General features: G+C 46.4%; 1 protein-coding gene across 5 annotated transcripts in view; it reads left to right on the forward strand.

Annotated features, from left to right (window-relative positions):
• Positions 1-20648, forward strand: part of LOC135550437 (pleckstrin homology domain-containing family A member 7-like) — a 140958-nt gene that overhangs the window by 58064 nt on the left and 62246 nt on the right. For all 5 annotated transcript variants that reach the window (XM_064981234.1, XM_064981242.1, XM_064981247.1 and 2 more), the window contains exon 4: positions 4336-4419. In XM_064981234.1, coding sequence (XP_064837306.1) covers positions 4336-4419 — 84 coding nt within the window. The remainder of the gene's footprint in view (positions 1-4335; positions 4420-20648) is intronic.

A 20648-nucleotide genomic window follows, 5' to 3' on the forward strand; every position in this document is an offset into this window, starting at 1 on the left:
CAGTCCACAGGAGGCTGCCTCTCAGGCTGGCACAGTCCACAGGAGGCTGCCTCTCAGGCTGGCACAGTCCACAGGAGGCTGCCTCTCAGGCTGGCACAGTCCACAGGAGGCTGCCTCTCAGGCTGGCACAGTCCACAGGAGGCTGCCTCTCAGGCTGGTACAGTCCACAGGAGGCTGGTATAGTCCACAGGAGGCTGCCTCTCAGGCTGGCACAGTCCACAGGAGGCTGCCTCTCAGGCTGGCACAGTCCACAGGAGGCTGCCTCTCAGGCTGGCACAGTCCACAGGAGGCTGCCTCTCAGGCTGGCACAGTCGACAGGAGGCTGCCTCTCAGGCTGGCGCAGTCCACAGGAGGCTGCCTCTCAGGCTGGCGCAGTCCACAGGTGGCTGCCTCTCAGGCTAGCGCAGTCCACAGGAGGCTGCCTCTCAGGCTGGTACAGTCCACAGGAGGCTGCCTCTCAGGCTGGTACAGTCCACAGGAGGCTGCCTCTCAGGCTGGTACAGTCCACAGGAGGCTGCCTCTCAGGCTGGTACAGTCCACAGGAGGCTGCCTCTCAGGCTGGCGCAGTCCACAGGAGGCTGCCTCTCAGGCTGGCGCAGTCCACAGGAGGCTGCCTCTCAGGCTAGCGCAGTCCACAGGAGGCTGCCTCTCAGGCTAGCGCAGTCCACAGGAGGCTGCCTCTCAGGCTTGTGCAGTCCACAGGAGGCTTCCTCTCAGGCTGGCACAGTCCACAGGAGGCTGCCTCTCAGGCTGGCACAGTCCACAGGAGGCTGCCTCTCAGGCTTGTACAGTCCACAGGAGGCTGGTACAGTCCACAGGAGGCTGCCTCTCAGGCTGGCACAGTCCACAGGAGGCTGCCTCTCAGGCTGGCACAGTCCACAGGAGGCTGCCTCTCAGGCTGGCACAGTCCACAGGAGGCTGCCTCTCAGGCTGGCACAGTCCACAGGAGGCTGCCTCTCAGGCTGGCACAGTCCACAGGAGGCTGCCTCTCATGCTAATACAGTCCAGTCCAAAGCATGCTGCCTCTCAGGCTGGCACAGTCCATGACAGTCCAGAGCAGACTGCCACAGTCCACAGGAGGCTGCCTCTCATGCTAATACAGTCCAGTCCAGAGCAGACTGCCACAGTCCACAGGAGGCTGCCTCTCATGCTAATACAGTCCAGTCCAGAGCAGAATGCCACAGTCCACAGGAGGCTGCCTCTCAGGCTGGCACAGTCCACAGGAGGCTGCCTCTCAGGCTGGCACAGTCCACAGGAGGCTGCCTCTCATGCTAATACAGTCCAGTCCAGAGCAGAATGCCACAGTCCACAGGAGGCTGCCTCTCATGCTAATACAGTCCAGTCCAGAGCAGACTGCCACAGTCCACAGGAGGCTGCCTCTCATGCTAATACAGTCCAGTCCAGAGCAGACTGCCACAGTCCACAGGAGGCTGCCTCTCATGCTAATACAGTCCAGTCCAGAGCAGACTGCCACAGTCCACAGGAGGCTGCCTCTCATGCTAATACAGTCCAGTCCAGAGCAGAATGCCACAGTCCACAGGAGGCTGCCTCTCATGCTAATACAGTCCAGTCCAGAGCAGAATGCCACAGTCCACAGGAGGCTGCCTCTCATGCTAATACAGTCCAGTCCAGAGCAGACTGCCACAGTCCACAGGAGGCTGCCTCTCATGCTAATACAGTCCAGTCCAGAGCAGACTGCCACAGTCCACAGGAGGCTGCCTCTCATGCTAATACAGTCCAGTCCAGAGCAGACTGCCACAGTCCACAGGAGGCTGCCTCTCATGCTAATACAGTCCAGTCCAGAGCAGAATGCCACAGTCCACAGGAGGCTGCCTCTCATGCTAATACAGTCCAGTCCAGAGCAGAATGCCACAGTCCACAGGAGGCTGCCTCTCATGCTAATACAGTCCAGTCCAGAGCAGAATGACACAGTCCACAGGAGGCTGCCTCTCATGCTAATACAGTCCAGTCCAGAGCAGAATGACACAGTCCACAGGAGGCTGCCTCATGCTAATACAGTCCAGTCCAGAGCAGAATGCCACAGTCCACAGGAGGCTGCCTCTCATGCTAATACAGTCCAGTCCAGAGCAGACTGCCTCTCAAGCTAGTACAGTTCACAGCAGGCTGCCTTTCAGTCTTGTTCAGTCCAGTCTACAGCAGTCGGAGAGGGATGGCTCAGCTCTGCTCTGGGAGGACCTTAGCACTTCATATCTGTCCAGTGGCCCCTCAGACAAATGGGCCTGTCTTCTCAGTGGCCACGCTTGAGTAAAGAGCCCAGAGAGGGCTGTGGTGCTGAACACCATGATGAGATAGAGGAACACACAACACAGGACATACCGCTCACCAATATTTCTGCTCTATATTTTAAATGTTTTATTTAATTTAACTAGGCAAGTTAGTTAAGAATGCATTCTTATTTACAGTGACGGCCTAAGAACAGTGGGTTAACTGCCTTGTTCAGGGGCAGAACAACAGATTTTTACCTTGTCAGCTCGGGGATTCGATCAACCTTTCAGTTACTGGCCCAACGCTCTAACCACTAGGCTACCTGCCGCCCGTATTGAGTCGAGGTTAACAGATGTTTTTCCATAGATACACAATGAATCACTACAGTTGTGTATATATAGAACTACATTTATGGAATGCATATTCTAATGTGATTATAGATTGTATGAGGATGTTGTGTTCACAATGTTGTTATTGAGAATGGGTTGGAAGAGAGCAGAGAGTACAGTCAGCTGTTGTCTATTACCTCAAATCTTGGCAAGTTTCAATTGCCAGTGTTTACATAAAGAATTACAGTAGGGTGAACAATCGTTCACAGTACTTTGATATTTCCCCTCCCCCAAAAGCATCACAATAACGTCACTTTGCGAGAGAGATTGAAACAGTCTCAAAGCAAAAATGTCCTCATGTAACAGCCTTTTCAACTCCAACATGCTCTGATTTTACACGGAATTCAAGTGTAAGGAAGCATGAAATATTTCATTAGAGGTAAAGGATGATTCATCTCATAATTCAGTTAAGACATCAGCAGTCATCTGGATTGAATGCCATATGTGACTTTTACTTATTTCTGCTAGACTGATTGGACAATAAATTGGCCCACATCATTGCCCTGGTTGTGTTGTCATTCTTATTGTGATGACTGTTTCCATAGTGACTGGATTGGTGTAGTATTTCTCATTGGCTGTTGAATATGACAGTGTAGTGTGAGAACTGGAAGCCTAGGGTGTGTTATGATGGTCTATCTGGAGGACAGCACAGCTCACCTGACCGCCTCTGGGAGGCTCTGACCTGCACGGGGGGATCTGCACTATACAGTAGTACAGTAAGAAACACTACACTCACATACAACATTCACACTCACACAATCTGACCCAGAAGTCCTCAGAGTGATAAACGACCAGGTCAGTCTGAGCCAGAAGACCTCAGAGTGATTAACGACCAGGTCAGTCTGGGTCAGAAGTCCTCGTAGGGATTAACGACCAGGTCAGTCTGGGTCAGAAGTCCTCGTAGGGATTAACGACCAGGTTAGTCTGGGTCAGAAGTCCTCATAGTGATTAACGACCAGGTCAGTCTGGGTCAGAAGTCCTCGTAGGGATTAACGACCAGGTCAGTCTGGATCAGAAGTCCTCGTAGTGATTAAAGACCAGGTCAGTCTGGATCAGAAGTGTCTACCTGTGCATGTTCTGTACCTGGATAACCCTAATTGGAAACGTATGGAATCCTGTCTACTTCACTGCTCCTAAAGCTAATGTTGAATGAAGCAGAGACCTGTTCATAGAATGACTCTCTCTTCCTGTCCGATGGGCACTGCTGCTACGCATCTGCCATCCAAAGTGTGTAAAAGTCAATAATTGATGCGGACGGTTTAGAGCAAATCACATCATTGTGTTATTTTTCATTCTTTCCACCACTAGCGCTGCCCCCTGTCCATCTCTTCTTTTATCCAACGATACAGGGAAGCTTTAATGCCCTAGTTAAAGCGATGAATGACCCCATGTAATTGAAATCAATAAAGCCTGGCGAGCTGGTAGGGGAGAGTGCTGAGACTTACACATTGTGTGAAATAATATGAGCCCCTGCCTTGGCTAGTCTTCAGCACTACCGCACATTCTACACTTTGCTGTGAAAGTCATTGGAAGTCTAGAAACTTGGTGTAGAATGCCCAACAAGCAGCCAGTGACCAATACATCAGTGCACAAAATAGTGGCGCGATCAAGCAGAAATATGATTAATGACGGAATACTAATTGTATTTTCTCCTTCACTGTTGTTTTCACTCCTTCCCTCTCTTCCCTCCCTGTTCTTTCTCTCTCTCTGACTCTCTCAGCCATAACCAGAAGAGCACGTCGTTCCGACACCCTGTGACTGGACAGATATCTCCAGAAAACACTGAATATATGCTCCACGACAAGTGAGTGCACCTCTACTATTTTTACTCGAGGAAGGTTATAATGTGGGCTTCAGTGTAACGTCTGGTTGGTCCAAGGTCATGCTGGGAGGAGAGGAGAATAGAGTGTAATTTAACTCGGATTAGAGTGTGAGATTGTCTGCTGCTCCCAGGCTAATTTTGTGTGTGTGTATTTTTAAGGTTTTATCTTAATTGAATTTATGGTAATGAACCAACCATGGTTCACATTATGTATTTGACTGTGGCCATGGCAAGCCTGAAGCCATTCATCTGTCTGAAACATCACAGTTGTGCTAATGATGGCTATTATTACCACAGAGTTGTTTTCATCAGAGAACAATATGTAGAGTATTTTCTGCAGGTTATAGCAGCAGTCGTGAAGTTGATTGTGTTGAATTGTGTGAGTGGTACGGCCATGGTGGCGGCCCAGGTAGTGTGATGAGGTTGAATAGCATGGGACCTAGTGTTAGCGACACATGCACAGATATGGTTTGACCTGGACGTACTGGGACAAATCTTTAAGTTGGAGCGTTGTAGAGCTTGCTTGTAAGTGTCTCTAAAACATGGCATGACATTCCTGACTCTTTTGTTGCTGAGAATTGTCCTGTTTTGTTGCAGTGAAATGCAGATGAGCTTTGCGATTTACATAAATTCACTAAAAACCCACACAAAGTTATATTAACAGTATTACACTTTCATGTAGCCAACTTTTGGCCAGTTAATAGCCTAACCACCGATCAAGCAACATTATGGACTAAACATGAAAAATCCTGTGGCTGCAGGATGATTTTGTTGTGACAGTGTAGGCCAAATTAAGATCCTACATCTGTACCATGACTTTCATGTTAACGTTTCATGATACATTTTTATTTATTTATTTTTATTTCACCTTTATTTAACCAGGTAGGCTAGTTGAGAACAAGTTCTCATTTACAACTGTGACCTGGCCAAGATAAAGCATAGCAGTGTGAACAGACAACACAGAGTTACACATGTAGTAAACAATTAACATGTCAATAACACAGTAGAAAAAAAAGAGTCTATATACATGAGGCATGAGGAGGTAGGCGAATAATTACAATTTTGCAGATTAACACTGGAGTGATAAATGATCAGATGGTCATGTACAGGTAGAGATACTGGTGTGCAAAAGAGCAGAAAAGTAAATGAATATAAACAGTATGGGGATGAGGTAGGTAAATTGGGTGGGCTATTTACCGATTGACTATGTACAGCTGCAGCGATCGGTTAGCTGCTCAGATAGCAGATGTTTGAAGTTGGTGAGGGAGATAAAAGTCTCCAACTTCAGTCGATTTTTGCAATTCGTTCCAGTCACAGGCAGCAGAGAACTGGAACGAAAGGCGGCCAAATGAGGTGTTGGCTTTAGGGATGATCAGTGAGATACACCTGCTGGAGCGCGTGCTACGGGCGGGTGTTGCCATCGTGACCAGTGAACTGAGATAAGGCGGAGCTTTACCTAGCATGGACTTGTAGATGATCTGGAGCCAGTGGGTCTGGCGATGAATATGTAGCGTGGGCCAGCCGACTAGAGCTACATGGCCTTGATGTTATTACACTTTCATTTCATCAGATGTCTTAGAACAATAACAGGAACACAGTTGAGTCGGTTATCTTTCTGTCATGAAAGTGTATGACAGGTGTCAACAACATAATTACGGTGCTGTTATGTTGGCTTTAGGATGCATGGCTCGATGTGTTAGTGTAGCAGAGAGGGTCGAGAGTGGTATCTGATCGCCACTGTCACAGTGTTTGAAAGGTAATTTGTAGGAGTGACATGAAGCTCATTGGGATTCCTCTCTTCTCCACCCCAACCCTCCTATATCCCTCACATGGTACTGTTGAGCCAGGGATTTGTACACCATCAGGGGGTTTAAAAGTTAAAGTGCATATTCCCTGCACTGTAGGGGCCACAGTAACTGAATTATTATTTTACTATCTAATACCAGATCAAAGCTCAGTAGACCAGCCATGCTTAGAATAGCATTATACTCATGCTCTTCCCACAAGAATATGTGACGAATGAAATGTATTTAAATAGCATGATTAATGTCCTCTGTAAATTTTCATAGTTTACTGTTGATTCATGTCACATTATCATCAGTCCTTAAAATGCTGTCATCATCATAACCCTCCACTCTAAGTCAACCATACAGTAGACTTCTTCCCAGTACAGTGAAATCATGCAGCTATGACATTAATCATAGATTTGAAAATGCTTGGAGCATTAAGGGAATATCACAGAGGCCCATCAAGTCCATCTCTCACAAGTAGGAGACAAGCCCAATGCTCTTGGCACGGCCTGATTGCCACCTGTTCAGTGGTACATCCCTGCCCCACACTGTATGCTGATGGACTACCACTCTACCAAAGCCAGTGAGTAGGGGGTGTATGGTAGGCTATAGAGTTTCTATCTCACAGCCAGTCTATTAAGAGAAATATCACCCTCTTGGCATTCCTCTTTTTCCTCTTTTAAAATGTATTGAATGCCTGTGGTGTGCAGTGGTAGAATAAGCTAAAGTAGCAGGACTTATGAAGCCCCTTGACTCTCTGCTGACTGCTATTTATACTACGGCCAACTTGTTTTACTTCTCTCTATCCCTTTCTCCCAGTCATACTTTAGTTGTGGAAATAGAGCAGATTGTTGCAGTTGGTTGCTGTGGTAGCCAGGTTGTGGATGTCACCCATGCTGAGACCCAGACATGGATGGCGAAGTAGGTTCCCTCCAGTATTACTTCTGGGGTGTAGGATGGGTACAGGATGGACCGGCAAGCACACTCAGTGCTGACAGACTCAGTGACAGGATCATAATATATACCGTTGGAAGTTTACGTACACTTAGGTTGGAATCATTAAATCATTTTTTTCAACCACTCCACAAATTTCTTGTTAACAAACTAATAGTTTTGGCAAGTAGGTTAGGACATCTACTTTGTTTTTTATTTTTACCTTTATTTAACTAGGCAAGTCAGTTAAGAACAAATTCTTATTTTCAATGACGGCCTAGGAACAGTGAGTGGGTTAACTGCTTGTTCAGGGGCAGAACAACAGATTTGTACCTTGTCAGCTCGGGGGTTTTAACTTGTAAACTTCCGGTTACTAGTCCAATGCTCTAACCACTAGGCTACCCTGCTCACAGAGAGATTATTTCACTTATAATTCACTGTATCACAATTCCAGTGGGTCAGAAGTTTACATAGAAGAAGTTGACTGTGCCTTTAAACAGCTTGGAACATTCCCGAAAATGATGTCATGGCTTTAGAAGATTCTGATATGCTAATTGACATCATTTGAGTTAATTAGATGTGTACCTGTGGATGTATTTCAAGGCCTACCTTCAAACTCAGTGACTTTTTGCTTGATATCCTCTGGTATATCAGAGGAAATGTCCTCTGGTCTGATAAAACAAAAAATAACTGTTTGGCTGTAATGACATTGTTATGTTTGGAGGAGAAAGGGGGAGGCGCAAGCCGATGAACACCATCCCATCCATGAAGCACGGGGGTGGCAGCATCATGTTGTGGGGGTGCTTTGCTGCAGGAGGGACTAGTGCACTTCACAAAATAGATGGCATCATGAGGAAGGAAAATTATGTGGATATATTGAAGCAACATCTCAAGACATCAGTCGGGAAGTTAAAGCTTGGTCGCAAATGGGTCTTCCAAATAGACAATGACCCCAAGCATACTTCCAAAGTTGTGGCAAAATGGCTTAAGGACAACAAAGTCAAGGTATTGGAGTGGCCATCACAAAACCCTGACCTCAATCCTATAGAAAATTTGTGGGCAGAACTGAAAAAGTGTGTTTGATCAAGGAGACCTAAAAACCTGACTCCGTTACACCATCTCTGTCAGGAGGAATGGGGCAAAATTCACCCAACTTACTGTGGGAAGCTTGTGGAAGGCTACCCGAAACGTTTGACACAAGTTAAACAATTTAAAGGCAATGCTACCAAATAATAGAGTGTATGTAAACTTCTGACCCACTGGGAATGTGATGAAAGAAATAAAAGCAGAATTTAATCATTCTCTCTACTATTATTCTGACATTTCACACTCTTAAAAGAAAGTGGTGATGTAATTGGCCTCAGACACAAATTATTTATTAGGATTAAATGTCAGGAATTGTGAAAAACGAGAGGCCTGTAATTTTCATCATAGGTACACTTCAACTATGACATACAAAATGAGAAAAAATATCCAGAAAATCACATTGTATGATTTTTTATGAATTTATTTGCAAACTATGGTGGAAAATAAGTATTTGGTCACCTACAAACAAGCAAGATTTCTGGCTCTCACAGACCTGTAACTTCTTCTTTAAGAGGCTCGTTACCTGTTACCTGCATTAATGGCACCTGTTTGAACTTGTTATCAGTATAAAAGACACCTGTCCACAACCTCAAACAGTCACACTCCAAACTCCACTATGGCCAAGACCAAAGAGCTGTCAAAGGACACCAGAAACAAAATTGTAGACCTGCACCAGGCTGGGAAGACTGAATCTGCAATAGGTAAGCAGCTTGGTTTGAAGGAATCAACTGTGGGAGCAATTATTAGGAAATGAAAGACATACAAGACCACTGATAATCTCCCTTGATCTGGGGCTCCACGCAAGATCTCACCCCGTGGGGTCAAAATGATCACAAGAACGGTGAGCAAAAATCCCAGAACCACACGGGGGGGGGGGACCTAGTGAATGACCTGCAGAGAGCTGGGACCAAAGTAACAAAGCATACCATCAGTAACACACTACGCCGCCAGGGACTCAAATCCTGCAGTGCCAGACGTGAAACCCTATTAGACTGGAGGTGAAATCCTTTTGGACTGGAGGTGAAATCCTTTTGGACTGGAGGTGAAATCCTTTTGGACTGGAGGTGAAATCCTTTTGGACTGGAGGTGAAATCCGATTGGACTGGAGGTGAAATCCGATTGGACTGGAGGTGAAATCCGATTGGACTGGAGGTGAAATCCTTTTGGACTGGAGGTGAAATCCGATTGGACTGGAGGTGAAATCCGATTGGACTGGAGGTGAAATCCGATTGGACTGGAGGTGAAATCCGATTGGACTGGAGGTGAAATCCGATTAGACTGGATTAGATGTGAAATCCTATTGGACTAGATTAGAGGGGAAATCCTATTGGACTAGATTAGAGGGGAAATCCTATTAGACTAGACTAGAGGTGAAACCCTATTAGACTGGAGGTGAAACCCTATTAGACTGGAGGTGAAACCCTATTAGACTGGAGGTGAAACCCTATTAGACTGGAGGTGAAACCCTATTGGACTGGAGGTGAAACCCTATTGGACTGGAGGTGAAACCCTATTGGACTGGAGGTGAAACCCTATTGGACTGGAGGTGAAACCCTATTAGACTGGAGGTGAAACCCTATTAGACTGGAGGTGAAACCCTATTAGACTGGAGGTGAAATCCCATTGGACTAGACTAGAGGTGAAATCCTATTAGACTAGACTAGAGGTGAAATCCTATTAGACTAGACAAGAGGTGAAATCCTATTAGACTGGACTAGAGGTGAAATCCTATTAGACTGGACTAGAGGTGAAATCCTATTAGACTGGACTAGAGGTGAAATCCTATTAGACTGGACTAGAGGTGAAATCCTATTAGACTGGACTAGAGGTGAAATCCTATTAGACTAGACTAGAGGTGAAATCCTATTAGACTAGACTAGAGGTGAAATCCTATTAGACTGGGCTAGAGGTGAAATCCTATTAGACTGGGCTAGAGGTGAAATCCTATTAGACTGGGCTAGAGGTGAAATCCTATTGGGCTAGAGGTGAAATCCTATTGGGCTAGAGGTGAAATCCTATTAGGCTAGAGGTGAAATCCTATTGGACAGAACTAGATGTGAACTCCTATTGGACTTGAGGTGAAACCCCATTGGGCTAGAGGCGAAACCCTATTGGGCTAGAGGCGAAACCCTATTGGGCTAGAGGTGAATCCCTAGACTAGAGGTGAGTGAAGTCCTACTGAACTAGACTAGAGAGGAAATCCTATTGAACTAGACTAGGGGTTAAATCCTATTGGACTAGACTAGATGTGAAATCATATTGGACTAGACTTGAGGTGAAATCCTATTGGACTTGAGGTGAAATCCGATTGGACTAGACTAGAGGTGAAACCCCATTAGACTAGAGGTGAAACCCTATTAGACTTTAGGTGAAACCCTATTAGACTTTAGGTGAAACCCTATTAGACCTGGAGGTGAAATCCTATTAGACCTGGAGGTGAAATCCTATTAGACCTGGAGGTGAAATCCTATTAGACCTGGAGGTGAATTCCTATTAGACGAGACTAGAGCTGAATTCCTATTAGACTAGACCTGAGGTGAAATCCTATTAGACTAGAGGGGAAATCTTATTGAACTGGACTAGATGTGAAATCCTATTGGACTATACTAGAGGTGAAATCCTATTGGACTAGACTAGCGGTGAAATCCTATTGGACTAGACTAGAAGTGAAATCCTATTAGACTAGAGGTGAAATCCTATTAGACTAGAGGTGAAACCCTATTAGACTAGTGAAACCCTATCGGACTGGAGGTGAAACCCTATCGGACTGGAGGTGAAACCCTATCGGACTGGTGGTGAAACCCTATCGGACTGGAGGTGAAACCCTATCGGACTGGAGGTGAAACCCTTTCGGACTGGAGGTGAAACCCTATCGGACTGGAGGTGAAACCCTATCGGACTGGAGGTGAAACCCTATCGGACTGGAGGTGAAACCCTATCGGACTGGAGGTGAAACCCTATCGGACTGGAGGTGAAACCCTATCGGACTGGAGGTGAAACCCTATCTGTTATGTACTTGAGTGAAGACCCAAAAGCGGTTTTAACAGAAAACAGAGTTCTTTAATGAAAAACAGGAATGGCATAAATCCTCTTCCAACGTAGTCAATGGAACAAAAGAACGTAGTATAATGCAGGATGCACCTGCCAGGCAGACTCCGACAGGATAGGACAAGGTGGAAGCAAACGGGACGACAGCTTGCTTCTGGCATCAAAAACACAAACAAGAATCAGACACTGAAAGTAGCAGGAACAGAGAGAGAAATAGAGACCTAATCAGAGGGGGAAGAGAGAACAGGTGGGAAGGAGTGAATGAGCTAGTTAGGGGAGATGTAGAACAGCTGAAGAATGAGAGACAGAGAAGGTAACCTAAAAAGACCAGCAGAGAGAGACAGAGTGAAGAGAAAGGACAGGAACAGACATAACAAGACATGACACTATCGATCTGGAGGTGAAACCTTTTCGGACTGGAGGTGAAACCCTTTCGGACTGGAGGTGAAACCCTATCGGACTGGAGGTGAAACCCTATCGGACTGGAGGTGAAACCCTATCGGACTGGAGGTGAAACCCTATCAGACTGGAGGTGAAACCCTATCGGACTTGACCTAAGGGGAACTAGACTAGTGGTTAAATCATATTGGACTAGACTAGAGGATAAATCCTATTGGACTAGACTAGAGGTGAAATCCTATTAGACTAGACTAGAGGTGAATTCCTATTAGACTAGACCTTAGTTGAAATCCTATTAGACTGGACTAGAGGTGAAATCCTATTAGACTGGACTAGAGGTGAAATCCTATTAGACTGGACTAGAGGTGAAATCCGATTGGACTAGAGGTGAAATCCGATTGGACTAGAGGTGAAATCCGATTGGGCTAGAGGTGAAATCCGATTGGGCTAGAGGTGAAATCCGATTGGGCTAGAGGTGAAATCCGATTGGGCTAGAGGTGAAATCCGATTGGGCTAGAGGTGAAATCCTATTTGGGCTAGAGGTGAAATACTATTGGGCTAGAGTTGAAATCCTATTAGACTTGGATGTGAATTCCTATTAGACGAGACTAGAGCTGAATTCCTATTAGACTTGACCTGAGGTGAAATCCTATTAGACGAGACTAGAGGTGAATTCCTATTAGACTAGACTAGAGGTGAATTCCTATTAGACTAAACCTGAGGTGAAATCTTATTAGACTGGACTAGATGTGAAATCCTATTGGACTAGAGGGGAAATCCTATTAGACTAGACTGGAGGTGAAACCCTATCGGACTGGAGGTGAAACCCTATCGGACTGGAGGTGAAACCCTATCGGACTGGAGGTGAAACCCTATCGGACTGGAGGTGAAACCCTATCGGACTGGAGGTGAAACCCTATCGGACTGGAGGTGAATTCCTATTAGATGAGACTAGAGGTGAATTCCTATTGGACTAGACTAGAGGTGAATTCCCATTGGACTAGACTAGAGGTGAATTCCTATTGGACTAGACTAGAGGTGAAATCCTATTAGACTAGACTAGACTAGAGGTGAAATCCTATTGGACTAGACTAGAGGTGAAATCCTATTGGACTAGACTAGAGGTGAAATACTATTGGACTAGACTAGAGGTGAAATCCTATTGGACTAGACTAGAGGTGAAATCCTATTAGACTAGACTAGACTAGAGGTGAAATCCTAGTGGACTAGAGGTGAGCAGACCTTGGGCGGAACAGATACAGTGTATTGATCAGAATGTTAAAGCCTGAACAGATACAGTATATTGATCAGAATGTTAAAGCCTGAACAGATACGGTATATTGATCAGAATGTTAAAGCCTGAACAGATACGGTATATTGATCAGAATGTTAAAGCCTGAACAGATACGGTATATTGATCAGAATGTTAAAGCCTGAACAGATACGGTATATTGATCAGAATGTTAAAGCCTGAACAGATACGGTATATTGATCAGAATGTTAAAGCCTGAACAGATACGGTATATTGATCAGAATGTTAAGGCCTGAGCAGTTACAGTATATTGATCAGAATGTTAAAGCCTGAACAGATACGGTATATTGATCAGAATGTTAAGGCCTGAGCAGTTACAGTATATTGATCAGAATGTTAAAGCCTGAACAGATACGGTATATTGATCAGAATGTTAAAGCCTGAACAGATACAGTATATTGATCAGAATGTTAAAGCCTGAACAGATACGGTATATTGATCAGAATGTTAAGGCCTGAGCAGTTACAGTATATTGATCAGAATGTTAAAGCCTGAACAGATACGGTATATTGATCAGAATGTTAAGGCCTGAGCAGTTACAGTATATTGATCAGAATGTTAAAGCCTGAACAGATACGGTATATTGATCAGAATGTTAAAGCCTGAACAGATACGGTATATTGATCAGAATGTTAAAGCCTGAACAGATACGGTATATTGATCAGAATGTTAAGGCCTGAGCAGTTACAGTATATTGATCAGAATGTTAAAGCCTGAACAGATACGGTATATTGATCAGAATGTTAAAGCCTGAACAGATACGGTATATTGATCAGAATGTTAAAGCCTGAACAGATACGGTATATTGATCAGAATGTTAAGGCCTGAGCAGTTACAGTATATTGATCAGAATGTTAAAGCCTGAACAGATACGGTATATTGATCAGAATGTTAAAGCCTGAACAGATACGGTATATTGATCAGAATGTTAAAGCCTGAACAGATACGGTATATTGATCAGAATGTTAAAGCCTGAACAGATACGGTATATTGATCAGAATGTTAAAGCCTGAACAGATACGGTATATTGATCAGAATGTTAAGGCCTGAGCAGTTACAGTATATTGATCAGAATGTTAAAGCCTGAACAGATACGGTATATTGATCAGAATGTTAAAGCCTGAACAGATACGGTATATTGATCAGAATGTTAAAGCCTGAACAGATACGGTATATTGATCAAGATTTTAAAGCCTCCTGGGTCAGGATGAGGTAATTATTTGACCTGAGTGCGTCTTCAAGCTCTTCATACAGTATTGCCCTCCAAACACAGCCTGACTCAGCCAGACAGCAACCCACTCTATACTGTAGACTACAGACAGAGAGAGGAGAAAAGGGAGACACAGAGAGAGAGAGCAGGAGAGAGGGAGAAAGAGAAAGATAGAAACCTTCTGAATAATTTACTCTCCAGGAGAGAGAAAAACACACAGCAGAAAACAGGGAGTCCTCCTCTGACTAGAATAATTTGTCAAAGCAGAGTTATTACCCGGGCCGGTTAGAGACTTTCAAGCTGACTGTAGGTGTATTATTTATGCAGAATGTTATGAAAATGATTAGTCGGCTAAAAATGACTTTTTGTCATATAATGAAGATGCCAGAGCACGAGGTGGGTTTGCACTATCAAATCTATAAAAAATAAAACGATTGAGATAGAAAGAATAGAATGACAATGCCTGCAATGCGCTTCCTTTGTGCTCTGTTGCTATCACAGAGGAGAGATCTGGGTTTTCTGTGGTCTGATCCTGCACTGCTGTATTCCTGCTCTGTAGCAGAACTGTTGCTGAGGCTGGGCTAAGACTGGGCTGGACTTGGGCTGCAGCTTGCAGTGTGTGCTGGGAGTAGGCTGCTGCTGAGGCTGGGATAAGACTGGGCTGGACTTGGGCTGCAGCTTGCAGTGTGTGCTGGGAGTAGGCTGCTGCTGAGGCTGGGCTAAGACTGGGCTGGACTTGGGCTGCAGCTTGCAGTGTGTGCTGGGAGTAGGCTGCTGCTGAGGCTGGGCTAAGACTGGGCTGGACTTGGGCTGCAGCTTGCAGTGTGTGCTGGGAGTAGGCTGCTGCTGAGGCTGGGATAAGACTGGGCTGGACTTGGGCTGCAGCTTGCAGTGTGTGCTGGGAGTAGGCTGCTGCTGAGGCTGGGCTAAGACTGGGCTGGACTTGGGCTGCAGCTTGCAGTGTGTGCTGGGAGTAGGCTGCTGCTGAGGCTGGGATAAGACTGGGCTGGACTTGGGCTGCAGCTTGCAGTGTGTGCTGGGAGTAGGCTGCTGCTGAGGCTGGGCTAAGACTGGGCTGGACTTGGGCTGCAGCTTGCAGTGTGTGCTGGGAGTAGGCTGCTGCTGAGGCTGGGCTAAGACTGGGCTGGACTTGGGCTGCAGCTTGCAGTGTGTGCTGGGAGTAGGCTGCTGCTGAGGCTGGGATAAGACTGGGCTGGACTTGGGCTGCAGCTTGCAGTGTGTGCTGGGAGTAGGCTGCTGCTGAGGCTGGGATAAGACTGGGCTGGACTTGGGCTGCAGCTTGCAGTGTGTGCTGGGAGTAGGCTGCTGCTGAGGCTGTTCTTCTCAGGTGGTAGGTAACCTATATGGCCCCAGGCCTGGATCTATTTCTCTCTGATGTGAAATATTGCTCCTTTATTCCACCACATCCCACAGCAGATTTCCCAGGGAACACTTCAAAAGACAGCAGAGGTAGGCAGCATGAGAGCTGCAATTGAAACAGGCGAGGGTCCCCTTGGTGCAGAGGGAAATGTGCTGTAAAATGTTGGATGGGATCCAGAGAGTTGGAACAAAGTTGTATTTTAGCTCCATGGTCAGTCCCTCGCCTTTGGCTGTGTCTCTGTGTTTTTATGTCCTGCACCAGCCTGCCCTGGCCGTACAAATATTCCAATACATCTCCTCTTCCAAAGCTGCACAGGAACATGGCACGTCCGACAGGAAAAAACACTAGTTACAACATCTTTCATGTTCAGGCAGAACAATGCAGGGGTCCAGTGTCAGTAGGGGTGGATTGGGCGGTCAAGCACGGTTTCCTAGTGTAGGAAGAGAAAGAGCACACACTGAGGAAGAGCACACACATACACTGAGGAAGAGCACACACATACACTGAGGAAGAGCACACACATACACTGAGGAAGAGCACACACATACACTGAGGAAGAGCACACACACACACTGAGGAAGAGCACACACTGAGGAAGAGCATACACTGAGGAAGAGCACACACTTACACTGAGGAAGAGCACACACTTACACTGAGGAAGAGCACACACTTACACTGAGGAAGAGCACACACTTACACTGAGGAAGAGCACACACTTACACTGAGGAAGAGCACACACTTACACTGAGGAAGAGCACACACTGAGGAAGAGCACACACTGAGGAAGAGCACACACTGAGGAAGAGCACACACTGAGGAAGAGCACACACTTACACTGAGGAAGAGCACACGCTTACACTGAGGAAGAGCACACGCTTACACTGAGGAAGAGCACACGCTTACACTGAGGAAGAGCACACGCTTACACTGAGGAAGAGCACACGCTTACACTGAGGAAGAGCACACGCTTACACTGAGGAAGAGCACACGCTTACACTGAGGAAGAGCACACGCTTACACTGAGGAAGAGCACACGCTTACACTGAGGAAGCGCACACACTGAGGAAGCGCACACACTGAGGAAGAGCACACACTGAGGAAGAGCACACACTTACACTGAGGAAGAGCACACACTGAGGAAGAGCACACACACTGAGGAAGAGCACACACACTGAGGAAGAGCACACACTGAGGAAGAGCACACACACTGAGGAAGAGCACACACACTGAGGAAGAGCACACACTTACACTGAGGAAGAGCACACGCTTACACTGAGGAAGAGCACACGCTTACACTGAGGAAGAGCACACGCTTACACTGAGGAAGAGCACACGCTTACACTGAGGAAGAGCACACGCTTACACTGAGGAAGAGCACACACTGAGGAAGAGTACTCTATTATGCCAGAGGAGATACTTTTCAGAAATCTAATATCTGTACTATATAACAATGAGGACATTAGGCGTATTCAGTTTAGTTCATTCTTCTTGAGTACTTGCTTTGAAGTGACCCTACAGCCACTGGCTTTCTCTAAACATCCCAGCCCCTGCCTTCATTTCCAGATAGCAGTGAGTTCTTTGAGTGATGCCCAGCATCCGTGTAGGTGGCACTTTCATGGTTGTCTGAGTGTCACAGAGGAGTGATCCTCTGAGTGAAGCTACACACACAAACACACCAATGACATGGCAGGGACACATGGTCAATGGAGAGGTTTTTTAAAAGGTTGAGCAGCGCAGACAGACCTCAGCTTGCTCCCTAAGGCTTTAAAGTCTGCTACTGACACTCCTAACATCATTCTATGACACTATTCTAGAAAAACTATGGTGAGGATCATTTCAGTAAAACGGTGCCCTTAGCTAGTACTGAAATGACTCAGTCAATTAATCATAGGTAATATATGTCATTTGAAAGTGTCAAAGTTCATTCCTAGCCCTGTGCATGTCAGTTTGAGGGTTTGAGTTTCAGGCATATCCTCTGCATGGTGTAATTAACAGACAGGCTGGTCTGTCAGTAAGACATCTTCGATTTCAGCCCTAAGCAACTCTGATCCCACAGCCACCTCTTGTCCTGAACTCAGAATCCTCTTTCCACTATCTGCTATGAACAGGAAAGAACCACAAATAACCTAACAAATGAAAAGTGCCTGATAGAGACGTAATACACCGTTTTATCCTTAAACCTACGTAAAGAAGGGCCTCCTAGTGGAGCTACTAACATGTCTGTCTCAACGGGCTGCAGACATTGTACCATCCTCACACAGACTTCTTGCTCATTAACCTACCGTAAATAGCTGAGGATGACCTTATCAAGAATGTTGTGTAAGCAGCACGTCCATATAAACTGGCAGTAAACTGATTAGTCATAGCTACCTCTGTGATGAATGGTACACTCTGATTAGGCATAGCTACCTCTGTGATGAATGGTACACTCTGATTAGGCATAGCTACCTCTGTGATGAATGGTACACTCTGATTAGGCATAGCTACCTCTGTGATGAATGGTACACTCTGATTAGGCATAGCTACCTCTGTGATGAATGATACACTCTGATTAGGCATAGCTACCTCTGATGAATGGTACACTCTGATTAGGCATAGCTACCTCTGATGAATGGTACACTCTGATTAGGCATAGCTACCTCTGTGATGAATGGTACACTCTGATTAGGCATAGCTACCTCTGAATGGTACACTCTCATTAGGCATAGCTACCTCTGTGATGAATGGTACACTCTGATTAGGCATAGCTACCTCTGATGAATGGTACACTCTCATTAGGCATAGCTACCTCTGATGAATGGTACACTCTGATTAGGCATAGCTACCTCTGTGATGAATGGTACACTCTGATTAGGCATAGCTACCTCTGATGAATGATACACTCTGATTAGGCATAGCTACCTCTGTGATGAATGGTACACTCTGATTATGCATAGCTACCTCTTGTCAGGACCCGGTTACGAACCTGGGTCTCCGGAGTGAGAAACAGTCACTTAACCAACTGAGCCACGAATAGTCAGCAGAACCCAGAAGATGAGGCAGACACAGCAGTACTTAAGACGGTGTATTTAATAAAGTAAAAAGGAGAAGTCCTTAAATACAAAAATGGCAAATCCAAAAGGTGGTAGGAATAGCACAAAAAAGCCTCAAGAGATACTCAAAAACAAAAACAGAATTCCACAAGAGCATCCACCGGAATCGACAAGAATACACAGAACACTAGGGCTCGGTGCTAACATACAAACACAGAGCACAGAACTGAGGGAAACTAAGGGTTTAAATACAATTAGGGGAAACGAGGCACAGGTGCAAATAATAATGGGGAACAAGGGAAAAAACACAAGGTCAAAAAGCACAATGGGGGCATCTAGTGACCAAAACCCGGAACAACCCTGGCCAAATCCTGACAGAATCCCCCCCCCCTAGGAACGGCTCCTGACGTTCCTACCAGCTCTCTCAGGGTGGAGGGCCCTGAACTGACGAATGAGGTCAGGGTCCAGGATGTCTTTGGCAGGAACCCAGGAGCGCTCCTCGGGACCGTAGCCTTCCCAGTCCACCAGATACTGCCAGGACCGCTGCACCCGGCGGGAATCCAGTATCCGATGGACGGTATAAGCCGGCTGGCCTCCAATGACACGAGGCGGAGGGGGAGGTCTGTCTGCCGGGACAAGGGGAGAAAAACAACAGGTTTTAACAATGAAATGTGAAATGTGGGATTAATCTTAAGGGATCTGGGTAAGTGTAGGCGATAAGAAACTGGGTTAACTCTCCTGGCAACCTTGAAGGGACCGATGTATTTTTGGGACAGCTTGCGAGACTCCACCCGTAGAGGTAAGTCTCTTGTGGAGAGCCAGACTCTCTGGCCGGGGCGCAGGGTAGGCCCGGGACGGCGACGTCTGTTGGCTTGTTGTTGGTACCTCTGAGGAACGCATAAGATTAAGACGGGTCTTCCTCCACATAAGCCGACAGCGTCTGACGAACTTCAAGGCTGAAGGCACTCTGACTTCTGCTTCCTGGTCCGGGAACAATGGAGGAGCATAGCCAAACTGACACTCGTGCGGGGACATACCAGTGGAGGAGGAACGCAAGGTGTTGTGCGCGTATTCGGCCCAAACAATAAAGGATGACCATGTGGACGGGTTGTCACGAGTCATACATCGGAGGGTGGTTTCCAGCTCTTGATTCATCCTCTCTGTTTGGCCGTTGGACTCCGGATGGTACCCTGAAGATAGACTGGCAGAAGCCCCCATGAGTTGGCAGAAGGCCTTCCAAAACCTTGAGGCGAACTGGGGACCTCTGTCAGAAACCATATCTTGAGGAATGCCGAAGACTCGGAACACATGATTAATTACCAACTCAGCCGTTTCCTTGGCAGAAGGTAACTTAGTCAGAGGGACGAACCTGGCCGCCTTTGAAAACCTGTCGATTATGACTAGGATAGTAGTATTGCCATGGGATGGAGGAAGTCCAGTAATAAAGTCCAATGAGATATGGGACCAGGGTCTGTGGGGAACAGGTAAAGGGTGAAGGAGTCCTTGAGGGCGGAGGTGAGAAGATTTGCCCTGGCAGCACACGGGACAGGCATTGACGAAAGTGGCAACGTCTTCTCTTATGGTAGGCCACCAGAACTTACGCTGGATGAACTCCAAGGTGCGACCTACGCCCGGATGACAGGTGAGGCGAGAGGAGTGCCCCCACAGAAGGACCTGAGTCCTCACTGCCTTGGGGACAAACAACCGGTTGGCAGGACCTCCTTTCGGGTCCGGTTCGCTAGCTTGAGCACGTCTCACGGTATCCTCAACTTGCCACGAGATCGGAGCCACAATCTTAGCAGCAGGAAGGACAGGCATGTCCGTGTCATCTCGAATGGCAGGAGCGTAGACTCGGGACAGGGCATCCGGTTTGAGATTCTTCGACCCGGGCCGATAGGTGAGGATAAACTGGAATCGATTGAAGAAAAGAGACCATCTAGCTTGTCTAGAGTTCAACCGCTTCGCCTGCTGGATATACTCCAGATTTTTGTGGTCCGTAAGCACTTGAAACGGGTGAGAA

The sequence above is a fragment of the Oncorhynchus masou genome, chromosome 1 (genome assembly GCF_036934945.1).
Source record: "Oncorhynchus masou masou isolate Uvic2021 chromosome 1, UVic_Omas_1.1, whole genome shotgun sequence".
NCBI classification, from domain to species: Eukaryota; Metazoa; Chordata; class Actinopteri; order Salmoniformes; family Salmonidae; genus Oncorhynchus; species Oncorhynchus masou.